Raw genomic sequence first — 18,903 nt, forward strand, 5'->3', positions numbered from 1 at the left:
TGCTTTTCACAATATAGATGTCCCCTGCTACAATATTATGTCTATAAATGCTCTGATATTATGCGTAAAGAAATTAATCAGTTTTCAGAACAGTCCCGAGGGAGACAAGCTATTTTGACAAGGAGAGGAACAGAGGCAATGTGTAGTTTGCAGCTGTGGTATTGCAATGCTTACGGCATTACAGAATATCTTTGTAGTCTTTGTCAAGAAATTTCCTCTTGACTATTTTCATAGCGAAAAGATATCACTTTGCAATTAAAAAACCTAGAAACAAGGAGTCTTCAGGCACTGGATAGCAGTGCTCTTGAAATACATCTTCTAATACAACCAAGTTTTATCTCTCTTCTTTCCTAACTACCCTGACTTTAGCTCCCATGTTCATGACTGAGCTCCAAAACCAAGAGGTGCAAGATGGATATCCAGTCAGCTTCGACTGCATTGTCGTTGGCAAACCGCTCCCCACAGTTCGCTGGTTCAAGGACGGGAAAGCTATTGAAGAAAACGATCATTACATGATCAATGAGGACCAGGAAGGGTGCCATCAGCTGATCATCACAGCTGTGGTCCCCACTGACATGGGTGTTTACCGTTGCCTTGCTGAAAACAACATGGGAGTTGCTTCAACCAAGGCTGAGCTTCGAGTGGACTGTAAGTCTTAAAATCACTGTAGAAAAACCAGGGGATGGGGTGCTGCTGAGAGGTGGATACATTTGGTTGTTGTGGGTTTTTTTTTCAAGAAAAACACCATTTACACTAAAAAAAATAATGTTTGCGTTGCCCTTAAAACATTTCACTTGCACACCTCTTGGGTTCAGTTGGGTTTTGCCAACCCCAAGGCAAGGCTCAGAGCAAAGGTTTCCAGATAAACAGAGGTGTTTTCCATGATTCAGGGATGTGTGGGATCCTGCTGCAGCAGCAGTGTGAGATCAACCTGCCAGTCATGCAAATTAGTAGAGAAACGACAATTATATTAAAAAAAAAATAGTTTCAAAGCTCAGAATATAGAAAACAATTCCTTTTCCACTTAACAGTGACCAGCACTGACTATGAGACGGCAGCAGATGCCACAGAGACATCTTCTTACTACAGTGCCAAAGAATATATTTCAAGGTAAAATACTGAACTCTCGCTCTTTTCGATTTCTGTCTTGGTAAGATCAATACGTGTATTTATGTCAAGCCTGGCCTTGCTATAGCTAGCAGGGCTGGTTTAATGTCATAAAGGAACAGCCAGATCAGCTGAGATGCAATAACTGCAACAGCCGGACATTTATTGTGTGCAAACTTGCTCTGGCTGGCCTCAGGCTAGCCGGGATGTTTCTGCACGGTATCACTCCCTTACTTTTGATGTCACGTGGTGCTGAATTTGTTATCATGATGACAAAACCCACAGGCTGAATTCACCTAAAATAAGTGATGCTGATTCCTAACTCTCCTCTGGCTTGCTGACTTTCTTCTTTCTGATTCTACTTCCTTCTTAGCCGAGAACAGGAGGAATCTACCACTGAGGAGGAGCAGTTACCCCAGATCTTCGATGAGCTTCATGATATTCATGTGGCACCTGGAGCATCACTGGCTAAATTTCACCTGAAGGTGAAAGGTGAGAGGAGCCCACAGCACTGTCAGTTGTTCCAGGTTTGCTGCCAGGTCAAAGTGCTGGACAAGGTTTTCCAATGTGCTTTTCTGTAGCTGTGACCCCACTCCCTGCGTCTTGCACCATCTTTGCACAAACCAGCTGGAAGAGTGTGTTCGTGCTGATGAACGTTGCCTTTTGCAGCAGACTCAGGCAGATGAATTGTCTCATTCTGAGTCCAGGTCTCCAGGCGTAATTCTAGACATCTGCTTCTGAAAACTGAGTCCTGCAATTCTCTGAGCACATTAGTTTTAGAGGAGCAATAAGGAATAATTTAAAAAAAAAAAAAGATATTGAGGGTGTCCTTTATTCTCTTTAATAAATGAAACAGTCCTGGGCTTGCCTTACTCTATGAGGACGTTGCTGCTACAACCTAAAACCGGTAAAATCATCCTCCTGATGTTGACTGTGTGTGATAGGGAGAGGTAGGGATCCTCCTGTTTTCTCTGATAGCTGCCTATAAACCGATGAGAACTGTCTGGGCTTCAATTTTCTCTTTGTGTATGTTGCAAACCAGACCTAGGTGTTACCTTTCCAACTTGGAAGGCATTTGCACATGCAGCCAATATGGGGAGGGCCAGAAACTGATGAGACAGGAAAAAACGTGAACAGTTCTTCTGAAATTCTAAGTGGAATTTCATGAGTTTGCAGCTATTCCTAATTGTGTAAATCCTTCAAGGAGAGCCCTGGGCAGAGCTGAGGATTCCTTGGCTCCTGCTTAGAAGCAGATGTTCCCAAATCAGTGTTGCCAATGCATTCCATTCTCTGTGTCTGTGACTGCTCCTCGCAGGGTACCCGCAGCCTCGTCTCTACTGGTTCAAAAATGGACAGCCGTTAAAGGCCTCCGACCGCATCCTGAAGACTGATAAAAATGAATTCCACTCGCTGGAAATCCGTGACATCACTAAGGCAGATGCTGGCCAGTACTCAATATTTGTCATCAACTCCGCTGGTTCTGCATATTCATCGGCCAGGCTGGTAGTCAAAGGTAGCTATTGCACTCTTTTTGGCATCTGCTTTTCTCTATTCCAGGGGCTCTTCCCACTGTATATAGCTGTTTTTCTTGAGAAAGCCTACCAAGGTTAAGTTGAGTGAGATGGGGAAGTCTGTAGATAAAAGCTGATGTGCTTTAATCTCGGTTCACCTATACATTACTGTGTGTCCCGAAGATGGGACATGTCACTTCTCTAGGGTCTGACTGTTATTTCATAAACAGACGTTGAATTCCTGCCCAACCTCATTATCTTTAATGCTTCACTTTATTAAAACTGCAGGCCTCTCGTAAATCATATTAACATTTCTGTGTAATCTCTCCTGTAAGGAGTGATCTCCTGCAGCCACTTCCCGCCCCGCCCCCCCCCCCCCCCCCCCCTTCAACTCACAGACAGAAAGGCATTTGCATTTGTCATTTTTTTCCCTTGTGTTACAGATCATGATGAGAAAGAAGAGCCATCAGAAACAGGTGAGAGAAGCCATAGCAGGTGATAACAGAACCTCTAGGAATTTTTCAGCAGTCTAAACTCACAGAGGCAGTGTCACCATATTTCATCAATGATGTCACTTTCAGATTCCCATGAGCAGCTGATACCGCCAAGGTTCCTGGAAAGATTTACCAATAAAAAGGTGAAAAAAGGTGCAAGCATCACATTGTCTGTGAAAGTTGAAGGTAAGTGGATAGATAGCTTGCCTCTCTGCATAGCACTTAAATTGCATAACTTCATAACACATTCTGACTCTGCCTGGCCCAAGCCATTGTAACCTTGTCTTCTGTACCTGAAGTCTGGGACTTGACTTCCAACTTTGTAGAAGACTTTACGTGCTTTACAGAAAAGCATCTTACTCATCCTCACCTCCATTGTCCTGTTTTCAAAAATGGGGATAGTAACACTTAGTAGTCTTATGAAGATGTGTTGATTTACAGTTTTGGTTTTAAAAAAATGTTTAGCATCCTTGTGAGTGTGCTGTAGAAAGGTTTATGTTCCTTTGTTATATATTATGCCTGTCATTGTTGGAAAAGTATCAGGAAACAGATCAAAATAGCATTTATTCACAGCAAGGCTGTGTGAATTAGGAATTAGTGAATTAGGAAAATCAGAGCTCGTTGCGTTGGTTCTCCTTTAGGACATCCACCACCAACTATTACTTGGCTGAAAGAAGAGTCTCGGGAAGACATCCTGTGGATCAAACCAGAAACTCCTGGCTATAAACTTGCCAGTTCAAATATGCATCACAGTCTAATCCTGTTGGATGTTAAAAAGAAGTACAGTGGAGCTTACACATGCATTGCTACCAACAAGGCTGGCCAGTCCATCTGCACGGCCACCGTGGAAGTTGCAGATGGTAAGTCTTTGTTGCAATACAAACACATTCTCCATGTTGCTGTTTATACAGTGCCTAAGAGAAAAACAACCATGACTGATAAGGAAATTAATCAAATTACAACGGAAAAAAAAAAGCATTTTGCCAAGCTTAGCCATGACTTCGCTTGCCTTGCAAATGATTATACTCTTTGCTTCCACAATGCTTTAGATTTCTGACCCTATCGTGGATTAACAGCAGCATCTTTTCTGTATAAACAGAAGACAAGTGTAAGAAACAACCAAATTAAGCACAGAACAAAAAGAAAGGAAGAAAGGCAATGCTAAGTAATTCTAGTAATGCTAGAAAAAGTCAGCATTTCAAAAATTATTTTGAGTGCTTCACTCTGCTAAGGTAATTTGCGCTGGAGAATTGCCTTAAGGCAGCTAGAGTTCCTTGATTTCCCCTTTTGCAGACCTTTCCAGGGGCTCTCTTGGCACAATTCCTTTATTAAGATGGGGGAAAAGCAAACATAGGCTGGGAGTAGGGGCGGCACTGTGAAGGGCTCCATTTTTCTGTTATCCTTCCTTGCATCCCATATTTTTGCTGTAGCAAGCGCTACAGGAGCATAGCTTGAGCAGTGTAGAGAAATGGGCTAATCATACATCTATGTGAACAGGAAGAGGAGCAAACTAGTTGCATCATATGAGTGGGAGTATGTATCCCAGGTCAGGAGCTGCTAACAGGGCAGATTCAGTATTCCAGTGTTCCCAGTAATCCGTGTCTAGAAAACATGCCTACATTAAATACATTCAAAAGGACTTTATCTGCCTTCTGTCCTCTAATGATAAACTCTAATCTTGCAGTGAAAGAGGCTGAAGTTCTGACCCAGGAGCGCGTGATGGTGTCGGAAGCCATCATGACCACACTGGGGTAAGTGGTCAGCCCCCCATGCCGAAGGGCAGCAGTGCAGGTACCATCCTGCAGAAGTTCCCGTGAGTCACTTTTGGGCAGTGTTCACTTTGGACATCTTATATTCATGTCTTAGCACCAGAGGTAAAATAATTTGAGGTCCTAGGATGGAAAATGCTGTAAATACTCTAGCACCAGTGTCAGCCATTTATGCTTGATTATCAGGGAGGATAGGAACAAGGAGGGAAAAAAAATATCAAATTAGGTAGGTCATATAAAACTCTTGCTACTTTTCCATCTCCTAAGCAGAATGCCAAAAAAAATCACAGGGTCAAGGTCTGACTGCTACCTGCCAACACTGAAATATACTGGTGCTTCACCAAAAAAGATGATGATGGAAAGGGTCTGCTCCCAAACTTCTTGTTTACAAATGCACCTGGTGAATAATCTGCACGATTCATGCCTTGGGTACTAGGTAGATAAAATCTGAAAAGCGGTACCCGCCTGGACACACATTAGCTTCTGGAGTGTGTCTAGCCTAAAAGGCTTGACCAGTCTTCCTCTGAAGTGTGAAGAAAGTGAAGAAGGGTGCAGTCTGAATTCAGCTGTTCCACTGCTACCTGTCCCAAGGATGTGCCCAGGCTCTGTTAAGCATCCTTAGTGATAATATGGCTTATCATATATCGAGTGGAGCGAGCTTCCTCATGCTTCCTATGTACTAACAGAGAATTAGGGAAGAGCAGCTTGTGCAATGAACATTTATATCCTGCTTCCCACAGGAATGGCAGAGATGTTGCCTTCAGGGTATTAGTGTTGTGACAGCTGTAGTTTTTGGGAAACACCACATGTGGTCTTCATCACAGGCAAGTACATGCTGGTAGTTCTTCACGTCTGTGAAAACATGTCTGTTTTCACTCAGTGTTGACAAGAGAAACTCCTGTCCCTTTCCTGCTGGCATGAATGGATTTGGAGCTGGCAAAAGCTGTCAGTGTAGCAAGGGTCTCCTTGGACCTCAAAGCCACTGCAGTGCCAGCAGTCGGCTTGTGTCCCAACACACAGGCATCCTGCTGTGGTGGGAGCAGACCTCTTGGCAGGACCACAGCATCTGCTTATTCTCCAGTCCTTGGTTTCCTGGTGAGACCACTGGAAATTGGTGAGCATCAGTTCACTGAGAAGTGACTGAGACCACAGATCCCACTGGACATAATGTCTCCAACTGTAACGGTTTTATTTCAGTGTTAGCTGGGAATAAAGTCCCAGTGGCACCAGGGAGATGGAGGCTGCTCCATTCTGCAACCCACTCGCTAAGCAGCCAGGTCTTCTCATGAAACAGTTTGAAATAAAAGTCAGGAATAAGGAGAATTCTCAGATGGGATTTGGCTCAAAGATTAGGACACCCAAGTGTTTCTGTGCCCATATGAGCCAGGTGCCCCAGTTCTCATTTCATACAGGGGCCCTGGTGAGTACCACCTGCCAGCACCTGCAGCCCAGACCAGAGTCCCACCTTCGGTATTCCCAGCCTGCACGTATGAGGTGTGAGGAGGGTCTGTTTCTCCTTTAGTTCTCCTTACTGCACATTTTATTTTAACTTTTAACTCTGCTTTTTCTTTTTCAGAGCTATTCATCCCTCTGAAACAAGAGAAGGTAAGAGAAGCTGTTTTCTCTCTCCTACTCCTGCCATGCATGTCTGCAGCTGAGAACATGAGTTTCATGATTGCCAACTACTGTTGTGCAGTTTTCTTGAAGCTGTCTGATATGTTGGAACTTTTCAGGACTGGTCTCCGTTCAAGGGTGAATTATTTAGATGAAATATGAGCAAGCACAGTTTTAAAAACAGGGGGAAGTAAAGAAAATCAGACCTTCCACAGAAGCTTTTGTTACTCAAAAAAGATGACTGTCTAGTGCTATTGCCTGCTTAATACAAAATTCTCTCTTTTCTAGGAGACCTTGAAGCTGGTAGAGAAGGTGTACCCAAAAGCCCTATTTCATTAGCTGATGTTGGCTCAGAAGAGTTCTTCCAGAAACTCACCTCACGTATCTCAGAAATGGTATCTGCAAAAATAAGTCAGGGTAAGGAACTTGGCAAACACAATTTAATCAATGTAGAAAAATATGCATTTTTTTTTTAAAGATAACATTTGGACTTAAATATCAGTGAGATTTATGAAGATTTGAGACAGTCATCCTCATAAGCATATGAACATTGGTAAATGCTTAGGACTAAGAATTTAAGAGTCCATCCAAACTACATGTCTTAATTTACGGTTTTGAACTAGAAAAAAAAATACAGTAAACTAAGATGGCTAGTCTCCATTTTATGCATAGTGTTTATGCAGGAATAACTTTAAGCTTTAGAGTAGAGGGCAGGTTGTAAAATGGAAGTGTATTTTGAACATCTTGGGTATTTTGAGCTCCTCAGATACTCATCACTCTGGAGTCTGAAAGCAATCCTGTTTTGAAGACTTCCCACGTCCTCAAATTTTAGCCCTCAGTGGGGTTTTAACATCAAGTTGAGGCTGAAAACTGTGCATAGCTGTGCAGTAATCCAATGAGTTGCTGAATGACACAAAAAAAAATCCTGGTTTGTGCATCATATACTGATTGTCGTGTAGTAAAATTTTGTCTTGAAGCAAAAATAGAGGAATTACCTCTCCTACAAAAGTTCTTGCAGTGCAGCAGCAATATTTGTAGGCATGCAACCTCCTGTATTAAAACGTCTCAATAATTTATTTAATCCTAAGTATCAATAGGAGACCACACTAAATACTACAAATGCTCTTCCCAGGGAATATTTGATTTTATGAAATTGAGAATTATTATAGGTTTGATTCTTGTTCAAATTGGGGATCTTTATTTCACACTTTGCTGTTCCTCTGCTTTTTAGCTACGCTTCGAGTGCCAGGTGCAGAAAGTGATGATGAATCAAAAACGCCCTCTGCATCTCCTCGCCATGGACGATCCAGACCTTCATCCATTGCTCAGGAGTCCTCCTCTGAATCTGAAGATGGTGATTCCAGAGGAGAGGTATATCTTTATAGACAAGTTTGACGCAAGGAGAAAACTTCACTTAGAATGATCCATCTCCTATAGTTTAAGGATCTCTGTTGCCTTTAGGGATGTACTTCACTTTAGTAGTTACACTTAGTAGTGAAGTATCGAGTCTGTGATATAAAGCACAGAGAATCAAATTCTGATGCTTGCTGTGGGATCTTGAACAGGTTGTTCAAGTCAACATGGTCCAAATATATCCATTATTTGGCATCTTTCGCTTTCATGGCTGAGCTTCAGAAACTCAGAGGTTGATTTTCTGCAACCTTGGACAGAGTTGGTCAGAAGAATTTTGTTGAGAAATTTTTAATGAGAAAAATGTGAATTTTGTGAAAATTGGAAAACTTCAGGGTATTCATTTCAAACACTTCCTAAAAATAAAATAAAATAAAATTGAAACTTTGGAATTGTTACCTTACTTGACATTTTCAGGACCACTCTTTGTGTTTTGCCTTGGAAGAAAAATCCACTGTTTCATGATGTAAATCCAAACCACCTCAAATAGATATTTTTGAAAATATGGCCTGAGCCTCCTAGAGCTTTAGTCTTCCACTTGCAAAAAGCAAACACTGATTCTTTTTGCTGTACAAGGGCTGGACAATGAAACATTAGACACAGTTAAGCACTTACATTCTGCTGGTGTTACTGCATTCTATTTTCAGAGCACAAAATGACTGTCACTTTATGCCTGCAGATCTTTGACGTCTACATGGTCACAGCTGACTACATACCTGCTGCACCTGACAGAGAGACCATCACTTTGAAAGAAGGCCAATATGTGGAGGTCCTTGATTCAGCTCATCCTCTGAAATGGCTGGTCAGAACTAAACCCACTAAATCTAGCCCCTCTCGACAGGGATGGGTATCTCCAGCTTATCTGGACAAGAAATTAAAGGTGACTGATCATATGATGGTTTTTTTTCATGTAAAATTACCTGCTCTTGTTGCAGTTGAGAGCCATCCCTTTTGCAAGGAGTGGTGGATGAGGAGATTGTTGAAGGAGTCTGTGACATGATGGACTTTTTAGTGTTTTGATTAGACAGTATTTCTGTACGTGTGCAGGGGTGCCTGGGTTTGAAAGACCTAATCATCCTCCAGCAAGAAAGAAATTCCACACTGGTTTAGGAATTGTTGAAAGGGACTGTGAATACATGAGGGATATTCCTCAGCATGCACTGTTAGCTTAAAAGAATAACATTTATTTTTTGTTGTATTTTAGTTGTCACCAGAGTGGGGAACAACAGAAGCTCCCGAGTTCCCTGGGGAATTTGTTTCTGAAGATGAATATAAAAGGAAGCTGAGGTGAGCCCGTGTCACTTGGTATTTGCACCTTTGATTTTCCCTGCCTCTTGAACTGACATGAGTGTTGACATCTAGGTCCCTCCTGCCAGAGTCACTGGTTTTGTTCTGTTGAGTCCTGCCACCTCCCTTTCCCCAGAATCAAGCAAACCCATGACTCTCAGACTGGTCATTAGTGGTCTTTGGTTGGGTTTTGTTGTTGATTTCAGCCTACGAGAAGTCCAGGCAATCTAAATCATACTGGATGACTTGAAAGGAGAGCTTTACAGGATGCAGATTCTGGAAGCTCTCAGATTTCACAAAATCCTAAGCTACAGTACCTCTGTGCTTTGGGGTGCCCTGTATCTGAGGGTGATGTCTAAAGAGGGAGTGAAAGCACTCAACCTTGAGTGCTCCCTTGCAGTGCACACACTACTGAGCGTGCTGTCATGGAGATACTTGCTTTCTTGATTGCATCAAGTGGCGTTGAAATTGCTACTGTCTACTTCACATAGATCCTTTTGTTACTCACACTCTGTTTTATCTGCCCTAGGAGTAGATGTCTGTAAGAGAGAGGTAGATGTCACTCCACGAGTAGGGTGTCCAAGTTCCTCTGATGGTCAGAGAGGATCTAGCCAACACACTCCAGGGAGTCTGTTCCTCCGATCATGTATCTCTACTTTAGAGCCTAAAAGTCTCTCAGCATGTCAAGGACTGATGAGTTGTGATAATTTTTCTGTGATTTCTTTTTGCTTATTTGTCTTCCCTTCAGTGTTCTTATTCAAGAGCTGCTGATCTCGGAAGAGGATTACATTCAGGATCTCCAGTTCCTCCAGACTCATCACCTTAAGTACACTGAGACCTGTTCCAATGTCCCAGGAGCTGTCGCTAGTCAGAAATCCACCATCTTCAGAAATGTTGATGACATTGCTCGCTTCCATTCCAGGTGGGCATTTCCACATGCCTTCATTCGAGACCAAATTGTCTGTTCAGGCTGACATACCTGGTGTGAGAGCCACAGTACTATTATTACTGTGAAGGATGTGGAGCACTGGCAGTGCTAAAGTGCAAGGGAATCAATGGTCCTTTTGGGATGATAGATGATGGCATAGCACAAGGCTGGGACTCCTGTAATACCCTTCAGAGCTATAAGGCTTCATATGTCTAGCTTATTTCTTACCCTTTTAAGCGAATTTGACAGAGAAACAGTGAATTATTACAAAAAGGCAGCATGGTTTTTGTAAAAAGCACTTCAGTGGTGTCTTCATAGAGATGCACATTCATCTAAAACTGATGCCAGCCTCTATGCATTCAAAACACACCCAGCTGAAGCAGGCTGCCCAGGCACAGCACCTTGGCGCAATGCCTCTGCCTGCTCCAAGAAAGGATTTACTGCAGATCTGCTGCTCACAAAGCAACTTCCCAAAGTCCAGGCTGAAATACTTTTACTCACCAGGAAGAAGAGGTGTTGTACAATGTCTTATGTGCCTTAGGTTTTCCACTTCTAAGGGGCTTGCTTTTACACCTTGAGACCCTTGCTGTCGTGGAAAGACCCTGCCAAAAGCATGAGAATCACCCTTTCTTCCCCATTTTCCTACTCTGTGGTCCTAACTTTTGGCTTACATTGGGTCGGGGGTGTCAATAATACTCACACACAAAGCTCAATGATCAGTGAGCACGCAGCATCTTCCCTGATCAGCGTGTGCTCCCGCTGGTGCTGGTAGCATTGGAAGCAGGAGCAGCCAGTAAGGAGTTTGAGCAGTCTATGATGAAACGTATATAATTACCCTGGGAAAAGCATTACGGGGGACACCGCTTCTGCAATGGGGAAGATGCTTACGTGGGCCATCTGGCAGTTTTCCTGGCTGGGTCACGAGGAAAGATTTTTCTTCTCTTTTTTACCCCCTCCTCTCTCTTCTACCTGCCTCTCCTCTTGTTTTTCCCCAAAAGTAACTTCAGCTGCAAGAGGTGATGCATGTCATCAGCTACCAACACTGCTAAAAATCTTCGTGCATGTGAACCTGTCTCAACACCCTTTGTGAAGCCGTGGGGATCTCTGTCTTCACTCATGTGGGTGGCTCCTTGATCCTTAGACTGAGGCATAAGGATCTGGGGAAGGGTTAACTTCCCAGCTTGAGCTAAGCCTTGGAAAGTTACCCCTACCTTCCTTGCAGGGCATTTCATACATCCGAATTATGAGGGACAGCACCATGCTGGATGAAGAGGCAGTGAGAAGTTTAATGCTAATGTGGCAGCACCCCTCGTTTCCCCCAGTCATTCCCTTTAATCTCTCTGAACCTGAAATTGCCTGATTTAAAAGCCTGGCTGCCAGGGCTGTTCTCCTCAAATGTCCTTTATTCTTTGTCTCCGCAGTGTCTTCCTCCGAGGCTTGCAGAAATGTGACACTGATGATGATGTGGCCATGTGCTTTATCAAGCACGAAACAGATTTTAATAAGTACATCCAGTACCTGGTGGGGAGGGTACAGGCTGAGTCGATTGTGGTCAGCAAAGCTGTCCAGGAATTCTACAAGGTAAAACATTAGCCAAAGTACCTGCGGAACATGCACCCTATAACCCACTGCAGCAAGAAATGTAGTTATTAATCAAATGTGATCCTGAAAAGGATTTTATTTTTTTTTGTGGGAAATCTTGGCCAAATATAATAATTCTGCGTTCACTCTCTAGCTCTTCCTGGTAGGTGCAACCAAGATGGGAGCATAATTACATACGCTTATCCATTTATGAATATTATAAAGTTTATACAGCTATGAATATGGTTGTAATTAAGGGATGTTTTGAGACAGTATAAAACCAAGCAAACTCACATAAATCGTAGGTATAGATAGGCAAATCCTGTTTCTCTGCTCCAGCTGCTCAGGAGTGAAGTTCACTAGTGAAAATGGGTACACACAACGCTCCAGATCCATGAGCACATGCATATTTGTGGACCCTTTGAGTAGCAAGCATGGCCCCTCTGTCCAATACCTGTGTGCTGAGCCTGAGTGCTTTTACCCTCTCCATGAGCCTCCTACTCAGCAGCTAGTCCAACGTGATGTTTGCTAGAAAAGAAATGCACATGTTCACACTCGCCCCACATTCACAGATCCTTCAAGTTACCAGCACAAGCTCTCAGCCTCCCTAATGTCCGTGCCTGGACCCTGGGTCTCCTGCATCTAGTCCAGATTGAAGTTTGCTGGTGAGTTGTACGCATTTTCACCTGTGGCAAATCTATTTTTAAAATATAATATATATTTAAAATATAATTAATATTTTATTTATAAAGGATTATCCTTTCCAACTGATGTGGTGCTCATGGGTGCAAATGCGTCCAGCTGGGGCTGATATCCCAGCCTGTAGAGCCTGTGGCCTGTGCTTACCGCTCCAGGTGCCAGTGCTGAGACCCTCACTGGCTCCAGTTGCTGGCATCTGGAGTGGGAAGCACAGGTCACAGGCTCCATGTGCTGGGATATCTGGTCGCTGGCATTGCAAACACACGGACCACTCTCGACCAAGATCTGGCACTGAGCTCACCCACTCCTGCCCTCCCACCCGCTGACAGCACTGGTCTCTCCTGTCCCTCCATCTGGTTCTGCAAGCTTTGGATCACATTTCCCCAGTGTCAGCCCTGCACTGGAAAAGCAGACAAATTCAGCGTTTTGGACATCGTGCAATCTGAAATGATAACTGTCTGGTAAAGGCTGGGGGATGGTTGCAGATGTCCAAACTACGGGCTAGTAAGGTCCAGCAGAGCTACCCAGCTTTGGCTGAGTTAAGTCTATGAACCAGCATCATATGAGCATTTCCAGGGAGCAATCTTTTCTGTTTTCTTTATAACCTTTCTTCATTCTTCTATGTATTTTTTCAGAGATACACAGATGAAATTTTAACTAATGAAGACCCTTCACAGCCACTTATCCCACCACTGCAGCACTACCTGGAAAAACCCATAAACAGGATCCAGCAGTATCAGACTATAATCAAGGTGAAGAGTTTCTTTTATACGCTTATATCAGATATGTTTATGTTCTTTGTGTAGCTTGTGCAGGAAAATACTTTATTTCATATTTCTTGGCTTCCTTCTGATGCAACATACAATTGAAAGCTGCTTGAGTAGGACAGTCAGTAATCACCACCAGTGAGGGTGCTCTCGAAATACTTTTCTAAATGTAAATCCAGGTAGATGTTCAGTCTCCAACCCCATAAAGTTCAGCCAGCTTTATCTGAGGGGTCTTTAGATATGTGCATATGCGTATATAAAAAAGTATGCTTATATGCGCATATATATATATATGGATACATGTATGTATGTATGCATGACAAGTATGAATTTGCTTCACACTCAGCAGCCATTATTTGTAAAAATAAGCAGTTTCCAGTGTGTAAGATACTGACTTACCACTTTCTCTCCTTGTGTTTCATACTGATGTTTAGTAAGATGAAATTTATGTTTTCTGAAAAGCTTTGTCCCATTCTACAATCCTGAAATGTTTCATCTTTCGAGTCTTCATCTGTCCTCCTATCCCAGGTTCTAGCCCAGACCACAAATGTTTCAGAGAGGCATTTTAAATAGTATTTTTCATGAGAAATAGCACTAGGATACCCAGGAAGATGGGTATATTTCATGCTGAAATATTTCTGTATTCTAGTGTTACGTAAGTGAGCAGTTTGAATAGTTTGAAGAACATTAACTTTCTAATTTTAAACACATGCCTGCACACAAACAACAAAATTTTGAAGGTTCTCTTGGAACAGAGAGCAACCACAGGGACTTTCCATGCCTTCATTGCTAGAAGGAACAGGAACAAATATGAGCGGAACAGGATAACTGCCATTTTGTGTTTTTTCCAACCTCTCTCTTTATTAATCTGGTACTGACTTGTAGTTTAGCACTACCATGTGAACTGCTCGGCTTGTGGCATCGTCAGGGCAAGCGTGAGAGAAATGCATTGGATACATTTAGGATTGCTTTGGGTTTTTTTGGTGTTGAATCACAGAATTATATCTGGTATTTCCTTAAGCTTTATCTTTGTTTAATATCAGTTGATGTAAGGAAAAGCCAGACTCATTGACATTAAGGCTGCAGAATGGGTAGGAAAGAAGTGACTTTAGTAGCTAAGCAGCATATGGTAAAAGAACGGCATAAAGTTGCTCAGACTAAAGAGCTGGAACAGGTACCGAGAAACTCTGACTATCAAGGAAATGTTGAGGGTCTTTTTCTGACTGCCCAGTAACATTTTCTTCATTGCTCTACAGGAATTAATCCGAAACAAAGCAAGAAATAGCCAAAACTGCACGTTGCTGGAGCAGGCTTATGCCATTGTGTCTGCACTCACCCGAAGAGCAGAAAACAACCTCCATGTCTCACTCATTGAGAATTATCCTGGGACCTTGGAAAGCCTTGGTGAACCCATCCGACAGGTAACTGGAATTTCTCAGTCAGGGTTAGGGCTATGCCTGCCTTCAATAGTTTCTAAGTAGCCTTAGGTCCTACAAGAAGCTCCTTTAGAAATCATATCTGAGAGTGAGTATTTGCTTATTGCCTTTCGTACTGTTCAGAGAGGTGGATGTCCTGGCTTGATTAAGGTTTGAAGCACTAGATCATAGATGCTTATAGAGCAATTCATACATAATATAGTCATTTGCCTTTCCAAGCCACTCATCAAACAGAAACAGATTTGTTCTGGGCCCCCACATTTTAAGCATTTTATATTTTTCTCCTCCTCTCTCACTATTGGCAAGCTCCTGAAATTACTGGCATCAGTGGGTTTTTCCTGCTGATTCATCAGGTGTTAGAAGCTCACTGAGCCTTTTCATCTACATGTTTTCAAATTTACACTGTTCTTTCAAAGAGCTTAATGGGCTGGGCAACTTAATACAAGGGAGCGCAGCATACATACATTGGATGTACTCCATGTGAAAACATTGTGTCAGCCTATGGAAGTTTCTCCCACAGCTGTTCATAGATCTTCGGAAGACCTGTGTGCTCCTCCAGGTGTCTCTCATGAAATAGATGTGTGGTTTAGGGGCACAGAGGAAAGATGACGCAGCTATTAGGACACCAGTCTAAGACTTTCAACACCCTTACTCAAATTCCTGCTTCTTTGTAGACTTACTGTGTCATGCTGGGCAAGACATTTACTCTGCCTGTTTGTATCCTATTGGGAATCGCAGTGTATGGCTGAGCAAAGTTGTAAGGCTAAATAACAGTAGCACTTGGATGGGCTTGCGTCTATCCACATCTAGACATCTGATCGCACCCCAAGAGTGCTTACTTCTCCCTGATGATGCCAGGGGGGAGCCCACATCACGAACTGAGCTGTGTGTGTCTGGATGCATGTGAAATGAATGTCCTGCTCTGGTGAAGGAGACCAAGTAAACATATAAAGTGTCCGCCTAACACACAAAATACGGTTTTCCATTAGCATTGCCATTTCCAAGAGTGTGCCTGCCTGACAAGAGCTCTGTGTTTCTCTGGCAACAAGTAATACTATTTAAAGGAGAATGCAATGACAACTGCTGTGTGCACCACTGTTGGTGCTGTCAGTCTAATGCATTGCTTTCAGCATTAGAAACAATCTTCTGTGCTCTAATAAAACAGATACATAAGGTGACGATGTGACGGTAAACATTGATTATCTGTTCGCTGAAAAATGATGGTGAGACATCATTGTGCTAATGATTCCAGATTTATCACTATGCGCTCTTCCTTCTTTTTCCTATCAGGGCCACTTCATTGTGTGGGAAGGAGCTCCAGGAGCTAGGATGGCTTGGAAAGGACACAAAAGACATGTCTTCCTCTTCAAAAACTATATTGTGATCTGCAAACCAAAGCGAGACACAAAGACAGACACCTACAGTTACATCTTCAAGAACATCATGAAGGTCTGATCATTATGTCCTCACCTAGAGCATTTCTTTGTCATTTAGAACTTAACATTTATATCCAGCTTGGACATTTCACTAATCCTTTTGAGCAGTTCCTTTGTTTCTAAAAGTCTTTGAAGCACAAGTAGAATCTACGTCTATCCCAACATCTCTCTGTTAAACCTGTCAGAAACATGTCAGAAACTATCAGGAGCATGGGTGGGTTTTTACTGGGAAGCAATGGGATGACATGTACAAGTGTTCAGTCATCTCTTACCTCATCGAGTTAACTGCATAAGCACATGATATTGATGTGAATTTTTCTGTCTATAGTGTTTGCTAGCATTTGTAGATTTTTGGTTTTGGCAGTTGTAGTAAATTTAGTTGTATATTCCCAGTGGTTCTCTCTGCTGGTTATGTCCTTTTCTGACACCAATTCCTGTTTAAAAATGAAAAATTCAGAGGATTTGATCAGCTCATCTTCAGACATTCAAGGCTCAGGTTAAAATTGCAAGAAATTGCAGAAGGAGTTCTCACAAGGCAGTAGATGCTCAACTCCAGTAAAAATCAACCAACCAAACAAAAAAGTTTGTGAACAAGCCCATTTGAGGCTTTCTGAAAAACCTTATCTCTTTCTTTACCAATATTCATAGGTGGATTTTATTTTCCAAGAAAAAAAATGGTGCTTTGTCCAGAGAGTGGCTGTTCTATAATTTCTTTTCATGTAGTCCTTAGTTGTGCTACTCCTGGGCCCAACAGCGCTGCAGTTGTGCATGGCAGTGTGTCCCACCTTGGGATACCCTTTAATGCTGGATAGTATTTCCCTGAAATGTGATAATTACTCCCAGGAAAATTTATATCTGGTAACCAGAAAGTCAGGTGTACTGGAGAAAGGTTTGCAAAGTGATCCTGATTGCTGTTCAGCCAAAGCCATGTTGCATTGCTCATGCAATATGAAAACTCTTTAAAAGTGATGTAAATTATCCCTTTGCTGTTGGAGCATCTAATATTGCTGTAATGGGAATGGCACAACTTAGATCCGCTAAAGAGAGTACATGCTGGCAGCAGACTTGCTGGTCGATATTTTTTTCCATTTTGAACCTTGATTGAAGATGGTTCTGGTTCACACAAGCTAAGTTCAGATCTGAACTGTCCTAAACTCTGGGATTCAGCTGTGGGAAAGGTCCTGGCTGAAATTCAGCCCTAAGAACACTGACTGTGTGTTGACTCTCTGGTCCTTCTGTCGCGCAGCTGAACAACATAGATGTGAACGACCTTGTGGAAGGGGATGACCGGGCATTTGAGATCTGGCATGAACGGGAAGACTTGGTCCGCAAGTACCTCCTTCAGGCACGTACAGTGAATATCAAGAACTCCTGGGTGAAGGAGATCTGTGGCATACAGCAGCGGATCAGCGAGCCGGTCTGGAGTGAGTATGGCCCGAGATAGCCCAAACCTCCTGTATTTTTTTTGCGTGGTCTCCCTGATTCAGGAACGAGATTAGCAAAAGAGGGAGAGAAACCATTTAGGGTTATCTGCCACCTCTTAAACTGAGCTAGGGTTGGAGGTTTTCCTTTAATCACATCGCAGAGTGTTGTAAATAACAACTCACATGACTTGACAGCAAGCAGTGAGCTTTAACTGGAGTGGTTATAGCAGCGTTAGGTCCTCCACCTGAGCTAGGGAGGGCATCTTTAGCACAGTGGGACAGTGGTGTTTGACTCTCTCCATTTACCATCAAGGGAAACAAGACTGTATAGCACTGAAGCGATTAAGTTTACATGACAGAGGTCCCACAGGACCTGTATAGGTTTTTAGGCAATAGCAGGCCAGGCGAGTGACTTTCCAATTACTCTTCAAAGTCCATAATCCCAGCGTGGAAAATCCAGGCTGATGAGCTGAGAAGAGCTGGCTATCCCTGGCTATTTCCACTGATGTGGATTCGATGGAGGATCAGACAGTGGTTGCTCAGTTGCCTGTCATCATATTCATACATTTTTTTGTCAATAATCAGAGGATGTTGTTTTCCAGCAAAATAGCCCAGAAAATGTGCATCACTGGAGAAGAGAAACACATTATTGAAACTTCTAAAACACAAATTGCAGAGCTGGCACTGGAGAGGCATCTGATCTGGCAGGGATTGTGGAAGGGTAGATGACCACAGAATCTGGTGACAGGGGCCCTGGCCTGCTGCATGAAAAGGATCAGACTCCAGCGGGTAGTTTTCTCAGGACCTGACCCAGAGTCCTACTCATACCAGTCTCAACCCCCCTGTGACTTTGTTGGGTACCGAATCCTCCATTCAACTGCTGGCTTATGTTGCTGAATCCGGCCACATGTGTTTCCTTTGGATTTTTATCTCGTCATTCAGGCTGCTTCATCCTCACTGTCATTTGAGATTCCACTGGTTTTTCTATCCACAAATTTATCAGCAGGGATATCAGGTCTTTATTGTCCAGGTATAAGCTACAAATGGTGTCCTTTACAGTGTCTTTTTGGTGTCTTAAAATGCCAGAACAGAATTTGTTTTAGTGTATATACACTGAAAACAAGTCTGGATATTTAATTTTTTTTTTATTTTAGTGAAGTGTTCTAATGAGGAAGACTATCAGAATAATTTTGCGTAGTTTCATATGGTAGTAGTAAATTAAAATAAAAGTCTCTTAACAAAGCACAGAAATCATTGTACGGAGACTAACAGAATACTAGTTTGGATATCAAGGGTGCATTTTAATTGGGGAAATATCTTAACTGTGGTAGCTGTGTGGTGTATGAATAATGGATGGGCTTATTAAAATTATGACATAAAATACTTCCAGATAAGCAACAAACCCCTTTTTTTCTATGGCCCATCTTTATAGCCAACAAC

The 18,903-nt window shown here is 42.6% G+C and overlaps 1 protein-coding gene across 1 annotated transcript in view; it reads left to right on the forward strand.

Moving 5' to 3' along the window:
* The window catches only part of OBSCN (obscurin, cytoskeletal calmodulin and titin-interacting RhoGEF), a 184,253-nt gene that overhangs the window by 118,289 nt on the left and 47,061 nt on the right, over window positions 1-18,903 (forward strand). Inside the window, exons 69-87 of the mRNA XM_055709071.1 lie at window positions 370-648; window positions 1,032-1,110; window positions 1,481-1,599; window positions 2,423-2,620; window positions 3,062-3,094; window positions 3,200-3,298; window positions 3,754-3,972; window positions 4,797-4,863; window positions 6,458-6,486; window positions 6,784-6,912; window positions 7,727-7,866; window positions 8,585-8,785; window positions 9,110-9,192; window positions 9,941-10,114; window positions 11,542-11,701; window positions 13,036-13,152; window positions 14,424-14,588; window positions 15,894-16,052; window positions 17,286-17,463. Coding sequence (XP_055565046.1) covers window positions 370-648; window positions 1,032-1,110; window positions 1,481-1,599; window positions 2,423-2,620; window positions 3,062-3,094; window positions 3,200-3,298; window positions 3,754-3,972; window positions 4,797-4,863; window positions 6,458-6,486; window positions 6,784-6,912; window positions 7,727-7,866; window positions 8,585-8,785; window positions 9,110-9,192; window positions 9,941-10,114; window positions 11,542-11,701; window positions 13,036-13,152; window positions 14,424-14,588; window positions 15,894-16,052; window positions 17,286-17,463 — 2,628 coding nt within the window. The remainder of the gene's footprint in view (window positions 1-369; window positions 649-1,031; window positions 1,111-1,480; window positions 1,600-2,422; window positions 2,621-3,061; window positions 3,095-3,199; window positions 3,299-3,753; window positions 3,973-4,796; window positions 4,864-6,457; window positions 6,487-6,783; window positions 6,913-7,726; window positions 7,867-8,584; window positions 8,786-9,109; window positions 9,193-9,940; window positions 10,115-11,541; window positions 11,702-13,035; window positions 13,153-14,423; window positions 14,589-15,893; window positions 16,053-17,285; window positions 17,464-18,903) is intronic.

This window comes from Falco cherrug, chromosome 4 (genome assembly GCF_023634085.1).
Source record: "Falco cherrug isolate bFalChe1 chromosome 4, bFalChe1.pri, whole genome shotgun sequence".
In the NCBI taxonomy this organism is placed as follows: Eukaryota; Metazoa; Chordata; class Aves; order Falconiformes; family Falconidae; genus Falco; species Falco cherrug.